The 20,906-nt window shown below is 42.8% G+C and overlaps 1 protein-coding gene across 1 annotated transcript in view; it reads left to right on the top strand.

Annotated features, from left to right (window-relative positions):
* The window catches only part of LOC107374802 (kinesin-like protein KIF2A), a 30,485-nt gene extending 14,301 nt beyond the window's left edge, over positions 1 to 16,184 (top strand). Inside the window, exons 9-21 of the mRNA XM_015943069.3 lie at positions 1,633 to 1,795; positions 1,868 to 1,958; positions 2,034 to 2,097; positions 2,205 to 2,296; positions 2,887 to 3,029; positions 3,106 to 3,310; positions 4,762 to 4,872; positions 5,258 to 5,325; positions 11,650 to 11,739; positions 11,936 to 12,071; positions 15,374 to 15,475; positions 15,567 to 15,702; positions 15,959 to 16,184. Coding sequence (XP_015798555.3) covers positions 1,633 to 1,795; positions 1,868 to 1,958; positions 2,034 to 2,097; positions 2,205 to 2,296; positions 2,887 to 3,029; positions 3,106 to 3,310; positions 4,762 to 4,872; positions 5,258 to 5,325; positions 11,650 to 11,739; positions 11,936 to 12,071; positions 15,374 to 15,475; positions 15,567 to 15,702; positions 15,959 to 16,044 — 1,487 coding nt within the window. The 3' untranslated portion in view covers positions 16,045 to 16,184. The remainder of the gene's footprint in view (positions 1 to 1,632; positions 1,796 to 1,867; positions 1,959 to 2,033; positions 2,098 to 2,204; positions 2,297 to 2,886; positions 3,030 to 3,105; positions 3,311 to 4,761; positions 4,873 to 5,257; positions 5,326 to 11,649; positions 11,740 to 11,935; positions 12,072 to 15,373; positions 15,476 to 15,566; positions 15,703 to 15,958) is intronic.
* Positions 16,185 to 20,906: the final 4,722 nt, after the last annotated feature.

Genomic DNA, 20,906 nt, shown 5'->3' with positions numbered 1-20,906 from the left:
TGTCTGTCCTCCCACTGGGCAGCTCAAGCCTGGCAGCGCTGTGTGTGTGTGTGTGTGTGTGTGTGCTCCTCAGAAATTGACAGAGAAAAAGAGACAACTTCAGTCAGAGGTGCTGTTTACTCCTCAGTATCCAGAATGATAATGAATCTCGCATGCAGGAGGCCCTCACTGGCTCATTCTATCTGCAAATGGGAGGCGCCCCCTAGTGGTAGTAGTGAATTTGAGCCGGTCCAGTCAGTCAGCAGTGGGTGTGTTGGACCAGTTCAAGCCGAAGCAGACCACCTTGGGAAGATGGCTGAAAAAAATGACACTTCAACACTTCCTACCGTATCTCGGCAGAGCAGAGCCCGTGCTATTGTGGATGGGCTTAAGCTCCCTCCATCTTTGAAAAGCATCTCCTAGCGGTCGTAAACATCTCACGGAGAGTTTTGCAAAACTGCTTTTAAACTGTTTAAAATTTCTTGGTGAAATCGAAGGCAGTCGAGGAAACTGTAACATTATTTTTTGCTTTAGTTGCATCATTTCAGTTGTCCAGCTTCTTCAGCCGTCACCCTTGCAGTGCATGCTGGGACCTGGGGTGTGGTATACTTTCTCTTTGACCTGGTGTCTGCTACACAGCACTGTACTGTACGTAGTACTGGAGTGTTCCACTAGGTGGCACACTTGACAATTCAGACCAGACAGAGGGCCGGGTTTGTGGGTACAACCGAAACAAATATGGCGTCAATAGAAGAGATCAGTAACTGGTTAAATTTGAGTTCACAACAGAACAATAGACAGCAGCGGTATCGTAGATGGTGTGAAAGACCTCTAAACCAGAGACGGAGTCACCATAGTGAGTGTGTGTCGCTCTTTTGTTGACTCCACCTACTGGTTACTTGTGTGTATTGCAGCGTTCGGAGGCATTGCGTTAATTTCGGGGGATGCGCACAAACGACGCTTCAAATCAATGCAAGTGATGCAATGCAGCCATTTTAAACATGCGTTTGCGTCGTCAAACAGCAAGTAAAGTCCCATTAGTTGTCACACACAGAATTGTGTGTGCGAAATTTATTCTCCGCATTTGACCCATCCCCTGGGGGAGTGGTGAGCTGCAGACAAGCCACGCTCGGGAACAATTTGGTGGTTTAACCCCCCAATCCAACCCCTTAATGCTGAGTGTCAAGCAGGGAGGCGTTGGGTCCCATTTTTTCAAAGTCTTTGGTATGACCCAACCAGGAGTCGAACCCCTGATCTTCCAGTCTCAGGGCGGACACTCTACCACTAGGTCACTGAGAAAGGTATAAATATCTCACGGGCCTAACTCTTGTGGATATGCAACTCTATTGGTCAACCCTTTAGGCTCACATGAAAGATTTGTTTTGATGTAAAAGTCAGGGGAGGGACTTAGGGGAAATAGAAATTCAGAAAGATGACCTACTTTGTGTCGTAGAACAGCGTCAGAAAGTCAAGTTCAAGCAATTTTTGAAGGTATGTTAAAACATTTAAAAACTATGTACCCTAACTAATAATGAAACATCTTTTTCATTTCTTTGTTATGTCTGAGTTAGAATAAAAAAGAAAACGGGATTACTGGATTTTAGGTGGATTTAGTGTTGGTGTGGTTCAGAAGGGTTGTGTTTGTTTCTTCAGAGCTGTCGGTGAAGGATCTGGATGTGATCACTATTCCCAGTAAAGACGTGGTGATGGTCCACGAGCCAAAGCAGAAAGTCGACCTCACTCGCTACCTGGAGAATCAGACCTTCCGCTTCGATTATGCTTTTGATGAGAACTCCACCAATGAAATGGTTTACAGGTACGCCTGGTGGATTCCTCCACCTGCACCAAAATGCAGACGCTGAACAACCCCACCCCCTCTCTGCTGCAGGTTCACCGCTCAGCCGCTAGTTGAGACCATTTTTGAGAGGGGCATGGCGACCTGCTTTGCTTACGGACAAACTGGAAGCGGGAAAACGCACGTGAGTGCCTCGATTTGTGCTTGAGAGGCGGTTGTGTTTAGTTTGTCTGTCATGTTGTGACTCAATTCCTTTCAGACGATGGGAGGAGACTTTTCTGGAAAAAACCAGGACTGCTCTAAAGGAATCTATGCACTGTCTGGTCAGTCTCCTATACTCCACAGGCTTCACAGCTGCTTCATTCATTCATTCATTCATTCATTCATTCATTCATTCATTCATTCAGATTGTCTGCATTTCTTTCTGCAGCCAGAGACGTTTTTCTGATGCTGAAGAAACCTGCCTATAAGAAGTTGGATCTGCAAGTTTTTGCCACGTTTTTTGAGATCTACAGTGGCAAAGTTAGTATTTACTGCATGGTTCTACTCACTGCTGATGAATGTAGATGTTAAGGTCCCACTTTACAAAGCTCTCTTTGATAGTTTGCTGATGTTTGATGTTTCCAAATGCTCTTTGTGTCTAAAAGGTAGTAACTTAGTCTGAAATGTTTATTTAATTGTTTACTCTAAATTAAATAAATAGGTGAACAGATTTGGCTCACTATTTGGGACGAAACCAGTCAGTTTCTCGCTCCTAATCAATGGAGATGAATTAATACGCATTAAAACTCATGTTTATTAAGGTGGCACAGGTGCTCTGGGTTTCCTGTGGTGTGGTTTCAGGTTATTTACCTAACTCAGGTGCACCCATCTGGATGAATGTTCAGGGTATTAGGACTAACTTTTGTGATGTAGTGTCTCCAAACATGTTCTCTGGGATTCTCCACCCACGGTCTGTGTTCGGGGAGGAAAGTCGCAGCAACATCTCTGAACTATTTATCAGCCCTTTACGAGGAGAGCCTTGTTGTTGTAAAGTGGTACCAAAGTGATGTGTCCGTCCTGCTATAAACTGCGAAGGGATGCAGATCCTTTGAATGTGTGGTGATTTACAGGTGTTTGACCTGCTGAACCGTAAGGCCAAGTTACGGGTGCTGGAGGATGGGAAGCAGCAGGTGCAGGTGGTGGGGCTGCAGGAGAGGGAGGTGAAATGCACCGAGGACGTTCTCAAGCTTATTGAGATGGGGAACAGTTGCAGGTAAAAACCAGAGGAGATTATAGTCAATAACAGCGAGTGTGTGCGTGTGTGTGATGGTTCTCTGTTCCTCCTTTAGGACTTCCGGTCAGACGTCTGCCAACGCCCACTCCTCTCGTAGCCACGCCGTGTTCCAGATCATCCTGCGCCGGCGGGGGAAGATGCATGGAAAGTTCTCCCTTATTGACCTGGCGGGGAATGAGAGAGGGGCGGACACGTCCAGCGCTGACCGCCAGACTCGACTGGAAGGAGCAGAGATCAACAAGAGTCTGTTGGCACTCAAGGTCTGAGTCGGTTACCCTGATTGACTTCTGCCACTAGCTTGGTTCTGCCTGGACACCCGGGGCTTCAGTCCTGCTTCTGAATTTAAAGGAAGTTTTTTTTAAAGGGATATTCCACCTTTAACTGAAAATTAGTCTGTCGCCATGTTCCTCAGTTAGATAAGTGGGAAAAAGCATCAGCCCAGCTGGGACATGTCCACTCACTACTAGGGGCTGCATGACTTAATTTTTTTTTAAGTCGACCGTCAAGTAATGAAAATTGAGTCGACTTTGACTAGTCGTTGATGATGTCATACACCTGAAGTGGGTGGGTTTGCTGAAGTTTCTGACAATTAAAATTGCGCCCACATTTTCTAAGTTAAACATCTCTTTTGACAACGGTAGTTTCTGCATCTTGCTTCAGCCCTCCACCCCTCCCCCTGTGCAGTTCTAAAAGATCTACCGACCGCAAAAACAGCGGAGTGCGTGCCGGCCGCACCGGTGAGGTAAAATCATCAGAGAACGAAACAGGTGATGCGCTCCACTCCACAGCAGCGAAACGCATCAGGCACAAATAAAAGACAGTAAACATAAAAGGAAATGAGCCGACATGAACGATCGCGTGTTGAATTTGTTTTTGAGGTGGCGACACCTGATATGATAATGTTACTGTGGCCGTGCTCAGGACGCAGATGTCTGGAGCGCGTCAACGATCAGAGCTTTGAGCTGGTTAAGGTTAGGATGGGGGTGAAGGGAAGGTCAAATTGCAAGAGAGTAAAGGTCACAATTTGGTCAAATGTCCGTTTTACGGCGGGTGTCAGATACTGACGCTCTGACACAGTGAATCGCCTCCTGACAAGCAGGGACTCATCACCTGCTGTCTTTTCCGAGGACTGCATCTTGTCGGCCATTATCACGTGACAGCGACTAGTCTATGAAAGGCATAAAAAGTCACTACAGAGCAGTGAAGTCGACTAGTTGATACAACACCTACTCATTACACTGTTCCTTTACCACACATATATTTGTGTTGTGCAGCAGCAGCTTACAGCCAGACTTTGCCATAATTTAATCCCAAATCTATGTCGGCTTCTGCAACTCTTCTGTGTTGCTTATTATTTTAATTTCCAGTCGATACGATTATTGAGGTCACCAAAAATGTATGATCATTATTAAGTAATTTCCCTCAGGGATTAATAAATTATCTTTGAATTTAATTGATTTGAATGAAGTGAATTTTTCACATGAAATGCTAGCTGTTACCATTCACTTACATGATTTGTGCTACGCTAAAGCTAACAGAATACTGCTAGATCAGGAGAATGCCTGGGCTGGATACAAATATTTTAGCAGGAAAGCAGCTTTGTTCATGAGTTGGCTAAGTTGAGCTGAAAGCTGCAGCTGTGTTTTCTCTATGGAAACATTTGGAAGCATAAATAAGGGAGTTCGTTAAATATTAGGGTGTGTTTCTGCAGGAGTGCATCCGAGCCCTGGGCAGAAATAAGCCACACACTCCATTCAGAGCGAGCAAGTTAACCCAAGTGCTGAGGGACTCCTTCATAGGAGAAAACTCCAGAACATGTATGGTAAGAAAAATAACCCAAAAGTTCATCACGAGCTTGTGGCTCTGAGCCTACAGTCGACTGAATCACATCTGATCTAAATGACAGAGTTAAGATGTTAACTTCAGGTCTAGAGCAGGTTGCTCAGATCTAACTCACCCTCCTCATCCCTGCCTTATTTTATTTTCCCTTCCATTACTTCTTGTTTCAGTTTCCACTTGTGTGTGTGTGTGTGTGTGTGTGTGTGTGTGTGTGTGTGTGTGTGTGTGTGTGTGTGTGTGTGTGCTGAATCTCATCCATCCCTTGGATCTCTTTCTTCGTGAAACCTTTAAACATGTGCCGTTGTGGCGTGGTCCTTGGTAGTTTTGGATGAAGTTCTGTTAATCATTATCAACCTTTCTGTCCACAGATTGCGACCATTTCACCTGGAATGGCTTCCTGTGAAAACACACTAAATACACTAAGATATGCCAACAGGTAATAAAAACAAACAAACATCCAAATGCTTTTTATTAGGGATGCACCGAAATGTTTCACCCGAAACATCTTAATCACCTAGAACACAGCAGAAACATCTCACTCCACCCTCATGTGGCAACGTGCTCTTTGCTTCATAAAAACAGTACTAGGGGTGTAACGGCTCACGGGGGAGCGTTGAACCATTTCAGTTCGGCCTGTTTGGTTCAGTCCCCTTGCGTACCGTTACACCCCTAAACAGTACATTCTGATTTCAATAGTAATGTTTTCCCCTTTTAGTAATGCTGTTTAATTACAAACACTGGAATGATCACATCAATTATGTGACACACGTTTGCTTTCAGTTTCACATCTACTGCGTCTTCTTTTACATTCCCACTCAGGGATTTTCCTGCATTCAAATTTGCGGGGCGGCCGCCTCCGCCTCCAGCTAATTTTGTGCCGCCCCAGCCTGATTTCACTCTGCCTCCAGCTATATGGATGTTATTTTAACTGCAGTTGCGGCGTTGCGCCACTACAGGGACGCTGTATCAGCAGCGGTGCACAGAAAAGCGATAAAACCGCTGCAGAAAAAGAAGATCAATTAAAGCTGCAAGCAGCGTCATTCGGCCCTCGCAGCTCCGCGCCACTCCGGCCTGGCCGGCAGTTTGGTGCACCCGGGCACGTCCGCTGGGGAGCTGTGACCAACTACAGAAAAATCCCATTGAGGTCAGCTTTGGTTGACAAAGATGGTTTTCTGTTATTTTGGCATCAATCAGACATTGTGTGTGTTATCTAGAGCCAGAGAGCCGAAAGGGGGTGGAGCTACAGGGGTTTGAACCAACAACCACATCAATGTGTTTGGTGCAGTCACGTGATAACACAAGCCAAGTATAATGCCATTCTGACGTTGTCTTTAGAAGTTGATAAAGTTTGAACCCATCTAGGGGGCGCTGTGACCATTTACAGCTAAATCCCATAGAGGTAATCTTTGGTCATCAAAGATGGTTTTCTGTTAAGTTGGCATCAATCAAACATTGCATGGGTCATCTAGAGCCAAAAGGCTGTAAGTGGGCGTAGTTAAAGCGATTTGAACGAGTGAGCGCATACATGTGTTGATTGCAGTTGTGTGATGACTCCCACCATGTTTGATATAGTTTGGAGCTTTTTTGCAGAAGTTACAAAGGTTTTATTGTATCTAAGGGGCGCTGTCCCAAATTTAGGAAATATTCCATGAAGAAGTTTGTAGGTTGACAACAATCATTTGTGTGCAGTTTGGTGTGAATTGCATCATGCATGTGTTTTTCAGGGCCTAATATCTGTCAGGGGCGGGGCTAAAGCAATATCAACCAATGACCACAGGATTGTGTTGGGTGCCTTTGTGTGATGACACATAGCAAGTTTGGTGCAGTTGTGACCTCGTCTGTACGAGTTATTACAGATTTAAAGTTATGTAGGGGACGCTGTGGTGATATTATACAATGTTCACCAACGGTTTGGGCCTCATTGGCTAAAGGGCATGATTGTTGATTGCCATGTTCAGTCTTGTGCAGATCGGAGGCTGTTTGTGGAAGTTGCAGTCAAACGTAAGGTCACGGCGTCACACCAGAATGCGCCATGGCATCAAAGCCCCTCCCTTTCTGGAAAGCTATCAGAACTGAATGGTCATTACGGCATCATGAAGTCGGTGCATGACCTTAGTGTCATGTTGACTAAATTAGAGGGGACAAATATGGGCATTTCACCATAAAACAATCGACTTCCTGTTGTCAGGGGGCGAGGCTTAGGTGATGTCAGCTGTCCACATTGTCACTGTCTTGAGATGTGGTCAGTGATCACACAGACAAAGTTTGATATGGATCTGATCATGCACATTGGAGTTATTACGTCAAGTAATGTAATGGCGAAAGGTCAAAGTTTGAGGCTTAGCCACGCCCACACCTTTCAACTTTAAAAAATCCGTCGGTTGAATTTTTTCCTCTATGTCTTAAAAGTATATAGCAGAAGTTTGAAGGCGATTGGTGAAAAGGGAGATGGGGCATCACTTTCCAAACGACGCGTACGAAAACCACTAAATGGAGTACTTGGACCAAAATGGCCGACTTCCTGTGCGACATTGACCTTGGCTCCAAGAGACTGTTTTGTAGGTCCCAAGGCACTACATTAGTGTACCAAATTTCGTAGTTCTCAATTAAAGCACGGCTTGGGGCTGACAGTTGTAATGGTTCTAGGGGGCGCAATTTCAAAAAATAGGCCATGCCCACCAACCTATCACGTTCATTTCTATTGGGGATCAGACTAGGATCACTCACCAGAGATTTCGTGGCGATATCATGATAACAGAGGAAATGAAAGGCAAACATATTTACATGGCGTGATGGCGAATTTTGCCATGCACCCAAAGCCCCGCCTTCTTTTGAAACCTGCCAATACTGGACACCCAAGTTACCTCAACTTGTCTACTGCTATTTGCCAGAGATTGTTGGTGATTGGGTGAAAGGAGTCCAATAGGGAGCTGTGAAAAAAAGAGTGGCGTGGAGATGGGTCAAAGTTTGAGGCTTAGCCACGCCCACACCTTTCAACTTTAGAAAAATCCAATGGTTGAATTTCCCCCCCTATAGCTTAAGAGGATATAGCAGAAGTTTGAAGGTGATCGGTGAAAAGGGCGATGGGGCATCATTCTCCAAACAATGTGTGCAAAAACCACTAAATGGAGCCAAAATGGCCGACCTCCTGTGTGACTTAAGCCTGATTCATGCTTCTCCGTCTGCGTCAGTGCGGAGACATGCAACGTCCTTGCGGACCTGCCGGAGAGCTCTGCAAGAACGGACGGAGTCGAGCTCTCTTTTCTAAACATTCGTCAGTCGAGACGGACAACGCCAGCTTGTGATTGGTCAGGACGCCACTGTTGTCTACAGCACCGCCATTGCACCCTCAAAAACATAAAGAGAGCCGAGGATAACAAGCGGCAGACACGGAGAAGTTTGAAGAATACCTCGTGAAAAAACTCTAAAAACATGAACGTTTAATTCCCCCGTGACTGGAGGAGTGAAAAGATGTGCAGCAAGCGTTTTATTGGTTGAAGGAAATGTGGGTTTAGAAGTGGCGAGTTCATGAAGAGGTGGAGGAGGAAGAGAGACAAATTTGTCTGTGTTAAAAAGTCTCTTATATACAAAAAAAAAAACAATCTAAACACACTATCAGGATACCACTGAACAGCGCTACACCCTCTGTTGTCCTGCCGGGGAATTGCTTTGCAGCACTCTCCAGGAGACGGAGAAGTATGAGAGCAAAACGCTTCCGTCAACCCGTGCGTGCCTGTCTCTTGCGGAGCTGACGGAGAAGCATGAATCAGGCTTTAGCACTTGGCTCCAAGAGACTTTTTTGTAGGTCCTGAGACACTACATTAGTGTACCAAATTTCGTAATCCTCAGTCAAAGCTTGGCTTGGGGCTGACAATTTTAATGGTCCTAGGAGGCGCTATTTAAGAAAATAGGCCACACCCACCGGATTTTCACATCAGATTTTTTGGGGGGCCGGACTAGGATGACTCACCAGAAGTTTCGTGGTGATATCTTTAGAAATGACAAAATGAGAGGCAAACGTATGGCCACTGCGGTACGCCTGACTTTGCTGTGCCGCCACAGTCCCGCCCTCTTTTGAAAACTCCCATAAAGCGACGCCAAGCAACCCCCACTTGTCTTGAGTTACCAGCTACAAATTAGTGGTGATTAAGTGAAATGGGGCGATTTGGGACCTATCACAGTAAAATTTCACCAGAGGAGGCGGGGCTTGTGTGATGTCATCATCTGACCATTCAATTTAGTTTGTGGCTGGATGTCGAATGACCACAGAAATTTTTGTAACTCTACTCTATTTGAGTATGAAGTTATAGCCATTTGTATTTTTTGGGCGAGTAGTCGAACTTCGAGGCCTGGCCACGCCCCCTCAGCATATACGAAAAGTCAGTTTTATTTTTTCTATTTGATCGCCCATTCCTTCTGAGCAATTTCCCACAACTTTTGAGACGATCGTGCGAAAAATGATCGAGTAAATCAATCAGATGCAGACCCTAGAAACGGCCAAAACAGGGTCAAAATCACCACTTCAAACCAAAATGGCCGACTTCTTGTTTTATGTTGACCATGGTTGCAAGAGGCTTTTCTGTGCGGACTGTTGAGTACTACAAGTGTACAAAATTTCATAACTACGACAAACTAAGGTTTATGGAGGGGGTATTTTTCACATTCTAGGGGGCGCTGTGGAGCAAGTTTTATTGTGATATTTTTGGGACCTTTAAAATACAAAATTTTACACCACGCCCGACATGTGTGCAAAAATTCCTGAGTTTTCGGGTATGTTAAGGCCTCCAGAAAGCCAATTTACTTGGCGGAAGAAAAATAAACAGAGCAGATACAATAGGCCTTCGCAGCGCTTTTGCTGCTCGGGCCTAAAAACTGCTTTTCTCGCTAGTTACATATCTGTGGTTGGCGCTGTTGATGTCCTGATTTTCCTCCAGGCTCTTCCATATCAGAGCAAGGCTGTAAAGCGCGACGAAAAACACTGTCTGTGCGCGTCTGTCTATTTTTAAATGTAGCACTGGTGCAACATCTTTGAATTTCTATGTTCCTCAGAACTTTATGAACAAAAGTAAGTTACGTGTAAGAAAAATGCTTTTTACTGGCGCAAAGTGTGGTCATCTGGATGCAGTGGAGGAAAGTAAAGGAACCAGCAAAGGCAGAACCGGTCCAAAGTTTGGGATCAAAAGTGCAGCTACACGCAGATTGGCTAATGCTAAAGCTAACGGGTAGCAGTCTCACGATCAAGTGGCGCACAGAAAAATATATGATGATGGTAAAACTAAGAAAGACTAAATTCTACAAGTGGATGAAAAGTCCCGACCATCCTGTTCTGCATGCTGCAGCGCTACGGATCAGAACCGCTGCAGATACGAGTCACATTACTGCTACAAGTCTGCTCCACACACCGGGGCAGGAAGTACGTCAAGCTGTTGTAGTATATAATTCACAAACGCTTCTATCTTTGAACATAATTTAAACTGGATTATTGCCAACCCGTACATAATAGACATGCCACCATTACATTGTTAGCAGCAGTAATTAAATGTTATTACCATTTCCAATACAAATGCATGTTAATGAAATGCATTATATTTTACTGGATGTATTTGTGTGTTATTTTGACTAAGATGAGTGTTATTAATACAAACCTAAAATGTTACTGAAATGTAGGTCAAATATTTAAAAATACTTTAATTATAGATATCAGATGGGAAAAAGGGAACTAAACACCAATCTAATGCATATTATTGAGCCTTTCATAATGAGTCTGTTATTTCAGCCTGATGATTTTGTTGTTTTATTCCATATATTTTTACCAGCAAACCAGTTTTATTTCACTTGAAACGTTGACAAATGGAATATTCAATTAATCAACAGAAGCTTAGATTAAAACACTTAACGACAAAACATTTTGCCTAAAAAAAGTGAAGCAGTTGAATGCACAGAGTATGCATGTGCTGGCGTGTGGTCAGGATGGCACCACCTCTGCCTCAATTTGAGCCAGGAAAAACCCTGCAGCACTACGTCTGTCACTATAGCAATGTTGTTACCATCCTTTCTACACCCACCATGTCCAGAACATGGTGAAATTTGCTTTGGATCATGTGTGTGAAGCGTGTTTACTCTCATGACACACACACACACACACACTCTGTTGCTGCTGCGCAGCTGCAGCATCACCTTCTTCCTCGCTGAGTCAGAGTCAGCGTCAGACATTACCAGACAAAGAGCTTCATCAACAGTGAACAGACCTGTCAGCATTGTGAGTTTCTCCTCTCTTATATATGGTAACATTCACCCTCTGTGAGCCCCGCTCGTCTGCTCTCATGAGTCGGGAGCCTCCGGATGAGGGACAGTTTTCAAACTCTATAAAATCTCAATAGAAACACCCAAAGGTGTGGCTCAGACTGAAGTTACACATCTCTGCTATCTTCTGGTGTAAAGTCATAACTTCATGAGGGATTATATTTGCAGCCGAGGCTTGTTTCATGCAATATTGCAACTTTGGATCACAAAGGGTTAATTTTACAGTCCTTCTAATGCTATGGTTCTAATTATTGCATAATCATTTATTTTGGTGTTTCGGTTTTCGGCCTTGGCTTCCTCGTTTTTGGTTTTCAGTTTCGGCCAAGAATTTGTATTTTGGTGCATCCCTGCTTTTTGTTTCTTGTAAATTCACATGTCGTTGAAATGACCTGAAGCATGAACACGAGCTTCTACCTCCTAAATGTCTGTATTCATTTTTTCTATCATGTTTCTTCAGAGTGAAAGAGTTTGGAATCAGTCCTTCAGACATCCCCTTCTCACAGAGCGCTGGTGGAGGAGGCCGCTCGGAGCTCTCTCCTTCATACGAGTACGACTTTATTCACCACATCTTAAGTTTCCTCAAGTCATTGTTCATATCCACATGTGAAACCAGTCAGACTCTGGGCTGTTGTTAGTTTAGAAACATTATTTGCTAAACACATCACCGTGGGAACCACTGCTTTAAGCTTCCCTTCTCTGTTGTTTATAACAGGGTTGTTTAAGCAGCGCGGTTGTGTTTTCAGGGTGAAGGACCTCAGTATGGACCCTGCAGCAGTGATGGAAGGAGGACACATCACCCAGCTGGAGGTTCTGGAGGCTCAGTGGGGCATTGGTAGCTCTCCTCAGAGAGATGATCTCAAACTGCTCTGTGAACAGAATGTAAGAACTTTTTTTCGTAGGTTGTGAACTCTGAACGTAACATGAAAGCTAGAAGCTTCTAATCGGTTCTGAGACACAAAGCCAGTCATGAAGTACTCAAGCCAGCGTGTCAGCTGTTGGTGACTCGTTGGAGACACAAAATTATTTAAGAAATAGAAAGTTTTTGTTGAAATGATTCTATTAAAATTCTATGTAAAATGTAGATGTATGCTACATTTCCTTTTTGTAACATCACAATAAGGAACATTTGTAACTGGTTCATTGAATGAAATGACTCCTGAAACCAAACTGATGTAGTGTAGGTAAATCGATTATTTTTATTTGTTATGACCAGGAAGATAAATCAATCAATCAATCAATCAATCAATCAATCAATCAATCAACCAACCAATCAATCAATCAATCAATCATCAATCAATCAAAGCTTTATTTATAAAGCGCCTTCCGCAACCCTGTCAGGAAGCACAAGGCGCTGAACATGGTACAGTAGAAGTACAAATATAGTGAATAAATCAAAAATAAAAGCAATTCAAATTACAAAAAACGGTGAAACATTCTAGTACAGGACAGATGGGTAAAACAAGGGATAGAGTGAACCAATGAAAACTGTAAAATAAATTCAACGTAAAAGAGGGCCGAATCAAACATATTCAGGAAATGCCAAGCGGAGGAGGTGGGTTTTTAGGCGACTCAAAGGCTGGCAGAGATGGGGACAGCCTAACTGAGGATGGCAACTGGTTCCAGAGTGACGGTGCTAGGACTGAGAAAGCCCGGTCCCCGCGAGTACGACACCTAGAACGAGGGACAGCGAGCAGGCCTTGGTCAGAGGAGAGCAGAGCTCGTGATGGGGAATGTCTGTTCAGGAGCGTGGCCAGATAGGGAGGACCACCACCCTGGAAGAAATTAAAAACAAAGACGAGGATTTTGAATTGTGCACGATAGCAAACTGGAAGCCAGTGCACGGAGGCCAGAACCGGACTGATGTGGTCCTGTTTCCTGGTCCCAGTCAGGAACCTAGCTGCGCTGTTCTGCACAACCTGTAGGCGATGCAGTGATGACTGACGCAACCCCGAATAAAGAGAGTTGCAGTAATCAAGCTTAGAAATTACAAATGCATGCAGTACCCGCTCCAGGTATATCTAAAAATATAAAATATTAACCTGCGAGGTCTTTATTGTAATTATTCAGAAGATTCTAGGATTTAATTCAGAAGATCTAGGTTCTTTGCTTTTTCAGTGGTTAACCACACTTCGTGTTACTTCGAGAAAGAGTCAGGTTTATAAAAATAAGAATTTATTTTGCAAACAATTTAAAACATGACTAATTACCTAAGCATTTACTGTGAGTGGATGTAACTAAACGTGATGAAGGAACCTATGTGTGAATGCAATGTCAGTCAGAGCTTCCTTATCAAAGTAAGCTGAGTTCTGGTGAAAAGAATTTGGTTTGCTCTAAGCTATAAAGTTGTTATCATCAGAAGCACATCAAATGCAATCTGTCATGTCTACTTCACCCATTTTGGAGAGACCCTCTTGGTGGATCCGAAAGTTGCAGGGGTCGGCTGACCTCTGGCACCGGAGGGCTGTAGAATACCGTCGTACCGACTCTTCGGCCCAGAGATGTCTCGGGCCACAACAGCTGGATGGAACCGTGCGTCTGGCGGACTCTTAAGGAGTCTAACAATATCAGCTTTGTTTCTGCAGGAACTGTTTGCTCATCAGCTTTGCAGGTGCAAAAAGGTTTTGACGACGTGTCAAAATCTTTGATGGTTAAAGAGGTTTTGCTACAGATGGCCGGTCTGAGCGATTCTCTAGAACTGTCGAATAACTCAGGATGACCCAGTTTTAAGGTTTTGATGATATGATTTTCACAGCCAATCAGAGGCTGACAGCTTGGGAGATGTTACCAAGACAACTCAGAAACACACCTTCTTTGATACCGGATGTTCTGACTGGTTAAAAGGGCAAGTTATGTGTTGGAGTTTAACTTAACCGTACTTGTTATTGTGTGAGTGCAGGTGTGAGGACCTGGTCGTCAAAACATGTTGAACACATAGCAGGTTCTAGTAGACACACATAATATAACATCCATTCAGTGTGCACAGATTAATGAAGCATTTCATTATACTATAATTATTATAAGTAGTAATAAACAAATGTTTATTTAATAATTATCTAGATTATAAGTCATGGGAGAAGTTCATGTTGATTTAGGAAATCATTCTTGAAAGTAGCAATCGATTGATTCGAGCTGGAGTTCTTCCTTCTGTGGAGGCAGCCAGATGGGACCTTGGGAAAGAAAGTTATTTTATCCAGCTTGTCGAAGTTCTTTATGGCTGAAGAGGAAGTCCGGATGGCCTGTCCGAGACTTCTCTAGAACGCTTTGAACTAAAGAAAGGGTGGTGTGGGATAGTTAGTTTTTATAATTGTCATATTTTGGTTTACTGGTGAATCAGAATTTGACATGCAAAAGAGGGCTTATACAAACACCACAGAAAACCACGCCTGGCCAGAAACTATGGTTCTGATTGGATCAGACAAAAGGAAATGTGTCATGTGACTTTAGCATTACGTGTCATTAGTGTCTAATGCAAATGTCCAGGATTACAATTACTTGTAAAATACTACTGATCACAGAATTATAATATCAAGTAATAACATTGCCATTTCACAAATTGATTGAACATTGGGGTCACATTATTATTGGTAATAACTGTTGATTATGTATTTATCCAAATAGTTCTTTGTCTTTGTCTTGACAGAGATGAAGCAGTTCAGATGAGCAGAGTGCATGAAAGACCTTGGCCACTATCTCATGTAGATTAGCCTGTTAGAGACTTTATGTCTCTGCTCGAGCAGACGCAGCAGATCATGACCTTTAGGTCCAAAACAGGACATTCATGATGCTACATCTATTTTCTTTCTTCTTTTTCCTCTTTGAGCTGTTTTGCTGTGGTTAGGGAGCCATGTCTTGGTCCAAATGGAGCGGAGTGGGACTGGAACCATGTCAATATGAGAATATAACGATGAACACACATTTACAAATGTTCTGTAGGCCTGGGACTAGAAACCAGTGTTAAGGGGATATTCCACCCCAAAGTTCAATTATGTCTGCTGCTATATTTTCCATAGATAAGTAGGAAACACCTATTTGTAACCAGACCAGTCGTTCTCCTGATCCGGCAGTCCTCTTTTAGCATTAGCTTTGCTAATGTAATGTAAGTGAATGGTACCAACTGAAAAAGTCAACAGATGTGTCTGAGACGTATGCTGGAACAAAAAAGTGTTTTATTTTCATTTCAGGAGGAAGAAGTTTCCCCACAGCTGTTCACCTTCCATGAAGTGGTTTCTCAGCTAGTGGAGATGGAGGAGCAGGTGCTGGAGGATCACAGGGCGGTGTTCCAGGTCCCAAAACAAACCAAACCATGTCCAGCCCATCAAAAGCAGTCACTTTTGGTAAACGGCTGCCAGTTAAACTACATCTTCTTGTTCCCAGGAGTCAATCCGCTGGCTGGAAGATGAGAAGGTTCTTCTAGAGATGACAGAGGAGGTGGATTATGATGTTGAATCATATGCAACCCAACTGGAGCAGATCCTGGATCAGAAGATAGACATTCTCACTGAGCTGAGAGGTAAAGACCAGTCTGCTGTTGTTAAACGATAAACCAGACATGTTTCTGCTCTTTCTGTTCAAAACAAGAAACACTCACTGGCCACTTTATTAGGTATAGATGTTGGGTTTGAAATCAACCACTCACATAGCAGCAACTCTAAACTATTCCTGTAACATTTGTCTTTTCCAGAATGTAATCAAAGCTGCACTTCAGTTTGTTGTGTTTTTCCTGCTACAGGCTGTAAAGAAGTGTGTGATTTTCTGTCTTCCTTTAGATAAAGTCAAGTCTTTCCGTTGTAATCTCCAAGAAGAGGAACAAGCTAGCAAACAAATAACTCCCAAGAGGCCTCGAGCGCTTTAAATATCCAACAGTCTCTGTGTAACTCGGACTCGTCCTGAGGCAGGAGAAGGTCTGCTGAGACGAGACCCGGGGCGCTGATTTACTCAGCGGTGGTTTTATCACCCACTCTGCTGTGTGTGTGTTCAGGTTCCTCCCATCATCCATCTGTAAAACCGAAGAGCCCACCATCGACTCTGCTTTTCATCCTCATGTCAGGTGTGCGTATGTGTGTGTGTGTGTGTGTATGCGCGCGTGCATGTTTTGTGTGCATGAAAAGTCACAAGTGCTTTAGTTAAAAGCAGTAAAATTTGTGAATATTTATCTGTTTTAAACCAGTTTTTAAGTCAGTCACAGCTTATCTTTGTTATCATCACTGTTGATTTGGGCCAATTTTCTAAACTGCTTTTGCCATTTTGTGCAATATTTGGTGGATTTTCTTCCTGGTCTTCCCCTCGTTTCAGTCCAAGGGATGGGATCAGGAAAGTTTGTGTTCAAAGGGAGCCACGTTGCATTTGGTTTGCAACTGTGCATTGAAACAGTTTTGACCAAGAAGAAACCTAGCACTAATTTACACAACAGTTATTTGGGCTAAAGGGTGCTCAATATCCAAAGTATTGTTGGTGACATTTATGAAAACAAGTTTTTCATTTGCCAAAAGAAATAAAAATGTCTTCTGTTTGCTGTTTGTGTTTTCATTTTAAGGCAAAGGCATAATGTTTGGGTTCACGTGGAGACAAGGTCCATCACATGCCAAACTCAGGGCTGCGTATACACTTATTCACAGCCACAGGTCTGTCAGCAAAATTAAACGGGCAAGTTCAGCGTTAAAAACTGTCCATATATAAATGTTTATTTGTGTAGTTTTTACATTTATTGTAAAATATCAAACCATTCATGCTTTTCTTTTTGAAAACAAAAATATGGACCATTGAAAATAAAAATCAGTGTGTTAGGGCTGCTGCCTGTCCATCCTAGTAGTGGGTGATCAACACCTTTGACGGTGCCATCTTCAGCTGTTTTCTTAACTTCAGCACCATGGACAGCGGCACAGAGTTCTTCCCCTCCTCCCTCCTGAAGGCAGCCTGCACTGCTGTTCCCAACCTGCTGACCGGCTTAGAAAAAGGCTGACGGTGTTAGTTGATCGGGATACGCAGATCTGTGCTGTTGACCCCCAGCCAGAGCAGGTCAGTTTGTGAATGTCTTTGAACCAAGACCTAATAGTTTTCTATCTGGCATGTTTGATTAGAAACTATATTTAACAAAGAATGGAATATGGGGAGTTGCTGTCCTCTAATGTCTGAAAGCTGGTTCTGCATGTTTGTTCTTTGTTTTCATTCAGAAGAGAATATTTTAGCCTCCGTATCTTAAGGAAGCTTTAAAAAATCTTAATCTGTTTTGTCCTCTTTGGAATATTAATATTAAGGAGGAGGCGAAGAAGGAGCTGGATTTATAAAGTTAAGAGTTAAATTTTAGAAACACTTCCTCTTCCCTTTGAAGAACATGGATTTGCGCCCTCTGCTGGCAAAAAATAAAACAACAATCTGGTTTCCAACAGCATTTTTTTTAGAAAGGGAAGATGGGGAGTTGCTGCCCTCCATTGTCTGAACGCTAGTACTACACTTATTTTATTTTAGCCATTTTATAGAGCAGGGTTCCCCACAATTTTGCCTTTGCTGAGATTGTGAGGTTAACAATAATTTATTTGTAAAAATTACATTTATAAACTCCCAATAACACACCCTACAGTATAATCATAATTCCATACAATTTATAGCTCTGTGTGTCTGTACAAAGATGGTAAATGATCACATTTAATGTGTTTACGCATGTAGGAGTTGGGGTTGGGGGTGTAATGATTTAAATGACATGTTATTTAATAAGCCATAAGGCGTAGGATTCCATAGGAAATATGAAATCAACCTTATGGATCTGTGAGGTTATTTTTAACCAGAAGATTGGAACTTTTTAATGCAGGGATTAGATAACAGCTTCGTATTCACTCAGAGACAACAGAAGAGAGAGTCAAGTTTAAAAGTTAAATGTTAATTATTACTAAACAAATTAAACTAGACTAACTTAAACACTAAATGTATGGTGTAACTAAGGTGGATGAGACGGTGAATGGGGTGAGGTGTAATGTTGCTCAGAACCAGCAAATCCGAAGAAGCGATTAGTTCTGATGGGAACTGAAGGTGATGTCTTCGCGTTAAGCTTTGATTGGGAGATTCATAAACACATTCAACACCATTTGTCGGCCTACATACCATGAGCGGAAGTCCCCGTTAGATCAGGAATGTCGAGGTACAGCTTGACCTTTTCTGGAACCGAAGCCAGTAGGAAAAGCAGCGGTTGCCGACCAGACCAGTCTGAGATACTCCCGGGTCACGACAATTTTGTTGGCGTCTAGTGAGACCCACCTGGGTCGTGATGGTTCCGCTTTTATTCTGAAAGGAACCATTGCAGCGGTTGTTACAGCAACAGATTTTATCCAGCTTGTTGTTGGTTCTTTCGGCTGAAGAGGAGAGTTACGGATTGGCCACTCCGACAACTTCTCTAGAACGCTTTGAACTGGCGTTAGAGATGACGTGGGCATAGTTTTATACTTCGGATGTTTTGGTTTATGGTCGAATGAAAAGTTGACAGATTAACCAAACACCACTAAAACCACGCCTCCGTCAGATTTGGCAGATTCTGATTGGATCAGTGAAACAATGTGTCATGTCTTAACGCTACGTGAGATGTTTATGTTTATGTTTATTCATTTAGCAGACGCTTTTATCCAAAGCGACTTACAATTTATAACATATAGGGCATGTTGTGATCTGTGGGGGAAACCGGATTTCCCGGAGGAAACCCTCGCTTGCATGGGGAGAACACGCAACTCCACGCAAAAAGACCACAGCTGAGTTTTGAACCTGCAACCTTCGTGCTGCTAGGCAACAGTGCTAACCACTGCGCCGCCATGCAGCTGCAGAGATCAGTCCTGTTGGAACATTTAAAGTCATATTACTCATCATATTCTATAGGATTATAATAAAGTAATTAATATTTTGATTTCACAGATTGGTCACATCTTATTTATTGACTAACACTTGGTTGGATTAGCTTTATTAAAATAGAGTTCTTTGATTAATTAAAAGAAAAGAGTCCATTCTTCATTCTTCTGTTGAGCTGAAAAGAAGCATATTAGAAGCAAATGCATGAGACCTTGAGGCCATATCTCATGCAGACTAGTTCTGTGCAGAGGAGAGGGGGAAACAGTCATTTCATTCCGTTACAGGGGTCCTGGCTTGTCTTGGACATGAGCAAGAGGGTCCTCAAAAAATAAATAAATAAATTGGAAACTCCTGTTATATAGAACATTAAGCCTCCAAAACTTAATAAAGCTTTAAAAATGTAGCTTCTGTTGTGTATTTTGCTACTAATAGCTCTAGCCTTAGCTTGTTGATTTAATATTGTTGAACACAGATAGCTAAAATAGATTTGTTGAGTTTTAGTAATTAAAGTGGGAGTCAAGGTATGGGTGGAGACTTATTTCTGTCACACTTCCTGTTAGAAAAACGCTTCTGAAAGAGGCATAGCCTGGCGGACCGAGAGAGAGGCATCGAGGCAGTGATAGACGGCTCTCCTCGTCACGTTTGTCAGCTTAGCCATCAGCCACAGCTGATGTTAAATTATTGTGAAGATGGAGGTATCAGTGTTGGGCTGAAATATTACATTTAAAGTAAGTTTCACTAAACTTCCACACTAAGATTACACATGTCTGCAGCACTATTAGACACTCATCTATACAGGTTATCAGCAAAAAAAAAAAGTTAATTTAGATGTTATTTGCACTTTAAGTAGTTTGTCCATGTGAAGACATCCTGGCTAAACCAACAACAGCCTTCCCCATTTCGTGTATAGATGGATGAGTCCATGGACGTTAAAGCTACTGTGGAGAATGACATTACCTCGGGTATCTTTCCTGAAACACTTCTGCCGGAATCGGATGCCTGCATTACAAGAGGAAACAAGATAGTCCTAAACACCAGATGCAGCTTCCTAGGTCCAAAGATCTTTTGTTGTGCATGACTTCAAATGTTGTTTTTCTTTCTTTGGGGCTCTAGTTTTTCCTAAAGTTGAAGTGGTAGTAGCTGGCTGTTTCTCCTTCTCTGGTGTTATTGAGAAGAAACCCTCACACCACTGGTGTTCAGTTGCAAAATGTGCCAGCTATTGTAAAACCTTCTTCACCACCCTCTCCTTATTCTATTCTCCCCACCAATTCCACCTTCCAGGATCCACTGATTTCCCTCTTTCCTGTTCACTCTCTCTCTCTCTCTCTCTCTCTCTCTCTCTCTCTCTCTCTCTCTCTCTCTCTCTCTCTCTCCTCTCTCTCTCTCTCTCTCTCTCTCTCTCTCTGTCTCTGTCTCTCTCTCTCTCTCTCTCTCTCTCTCTCTCTCTCTCTCTTTACATTTTTATCACAATTGCCTATTTTAGCAACTTTTAAACATATTTGTAATCATTTTCTAAGTTCTTTTTTATATTTTAATTTTTTTGTTTTTGCGAAGTGCCTCGGGATTTTTTTATCTTGTTCTTGTTCTTCTTGTTCTTGTTCTTGTTCTTGTTCTTCTTGTTCTTCTTCTTGTTCTTGTTCTTGTTCTTCTTCTTCTTCTTCTTCTTCTTGATGAATAGAAGACCCAGGGAAGTGCAGCATTTCAGCCAGACTGACAACTGGATGGTCCAGTGGTTGCTTTTGGCGTCCATCTGAACTCAGACCAGTTTTTAATAATACGTTGGACAGTTCTTAAGCCAGTTTTAGTCGTTTCTGTATCTCCTTAGATGTTTTTGATGCATGCCAATGATCTGACCCTTCTCACACAGACTAACATCTTTTCCACGAC

The sequence above is a fragment of the Nothobranchius furzeri genome, chromosome 6 (genome assembly GCF_043380555.1).
Source record: "Nothobranchius furzeri strain GRZ-AD chromosome 6, NfurGRZ-RIMD1, whole genome shotgun sequence".
NCBI classification, from domain to species: domain Eukaryota; kingdom Metazoa; phylum Chordata; class Actinopteri; order Cyprinodontiformes; family Nothobranchiidae; genus Nothobranchius; species Nothobranchius furzeri.
Note: the sequence above shows the minus strand (reverse complement) of the source record. Positions and strands in the feature narration are given on the sequence as shown.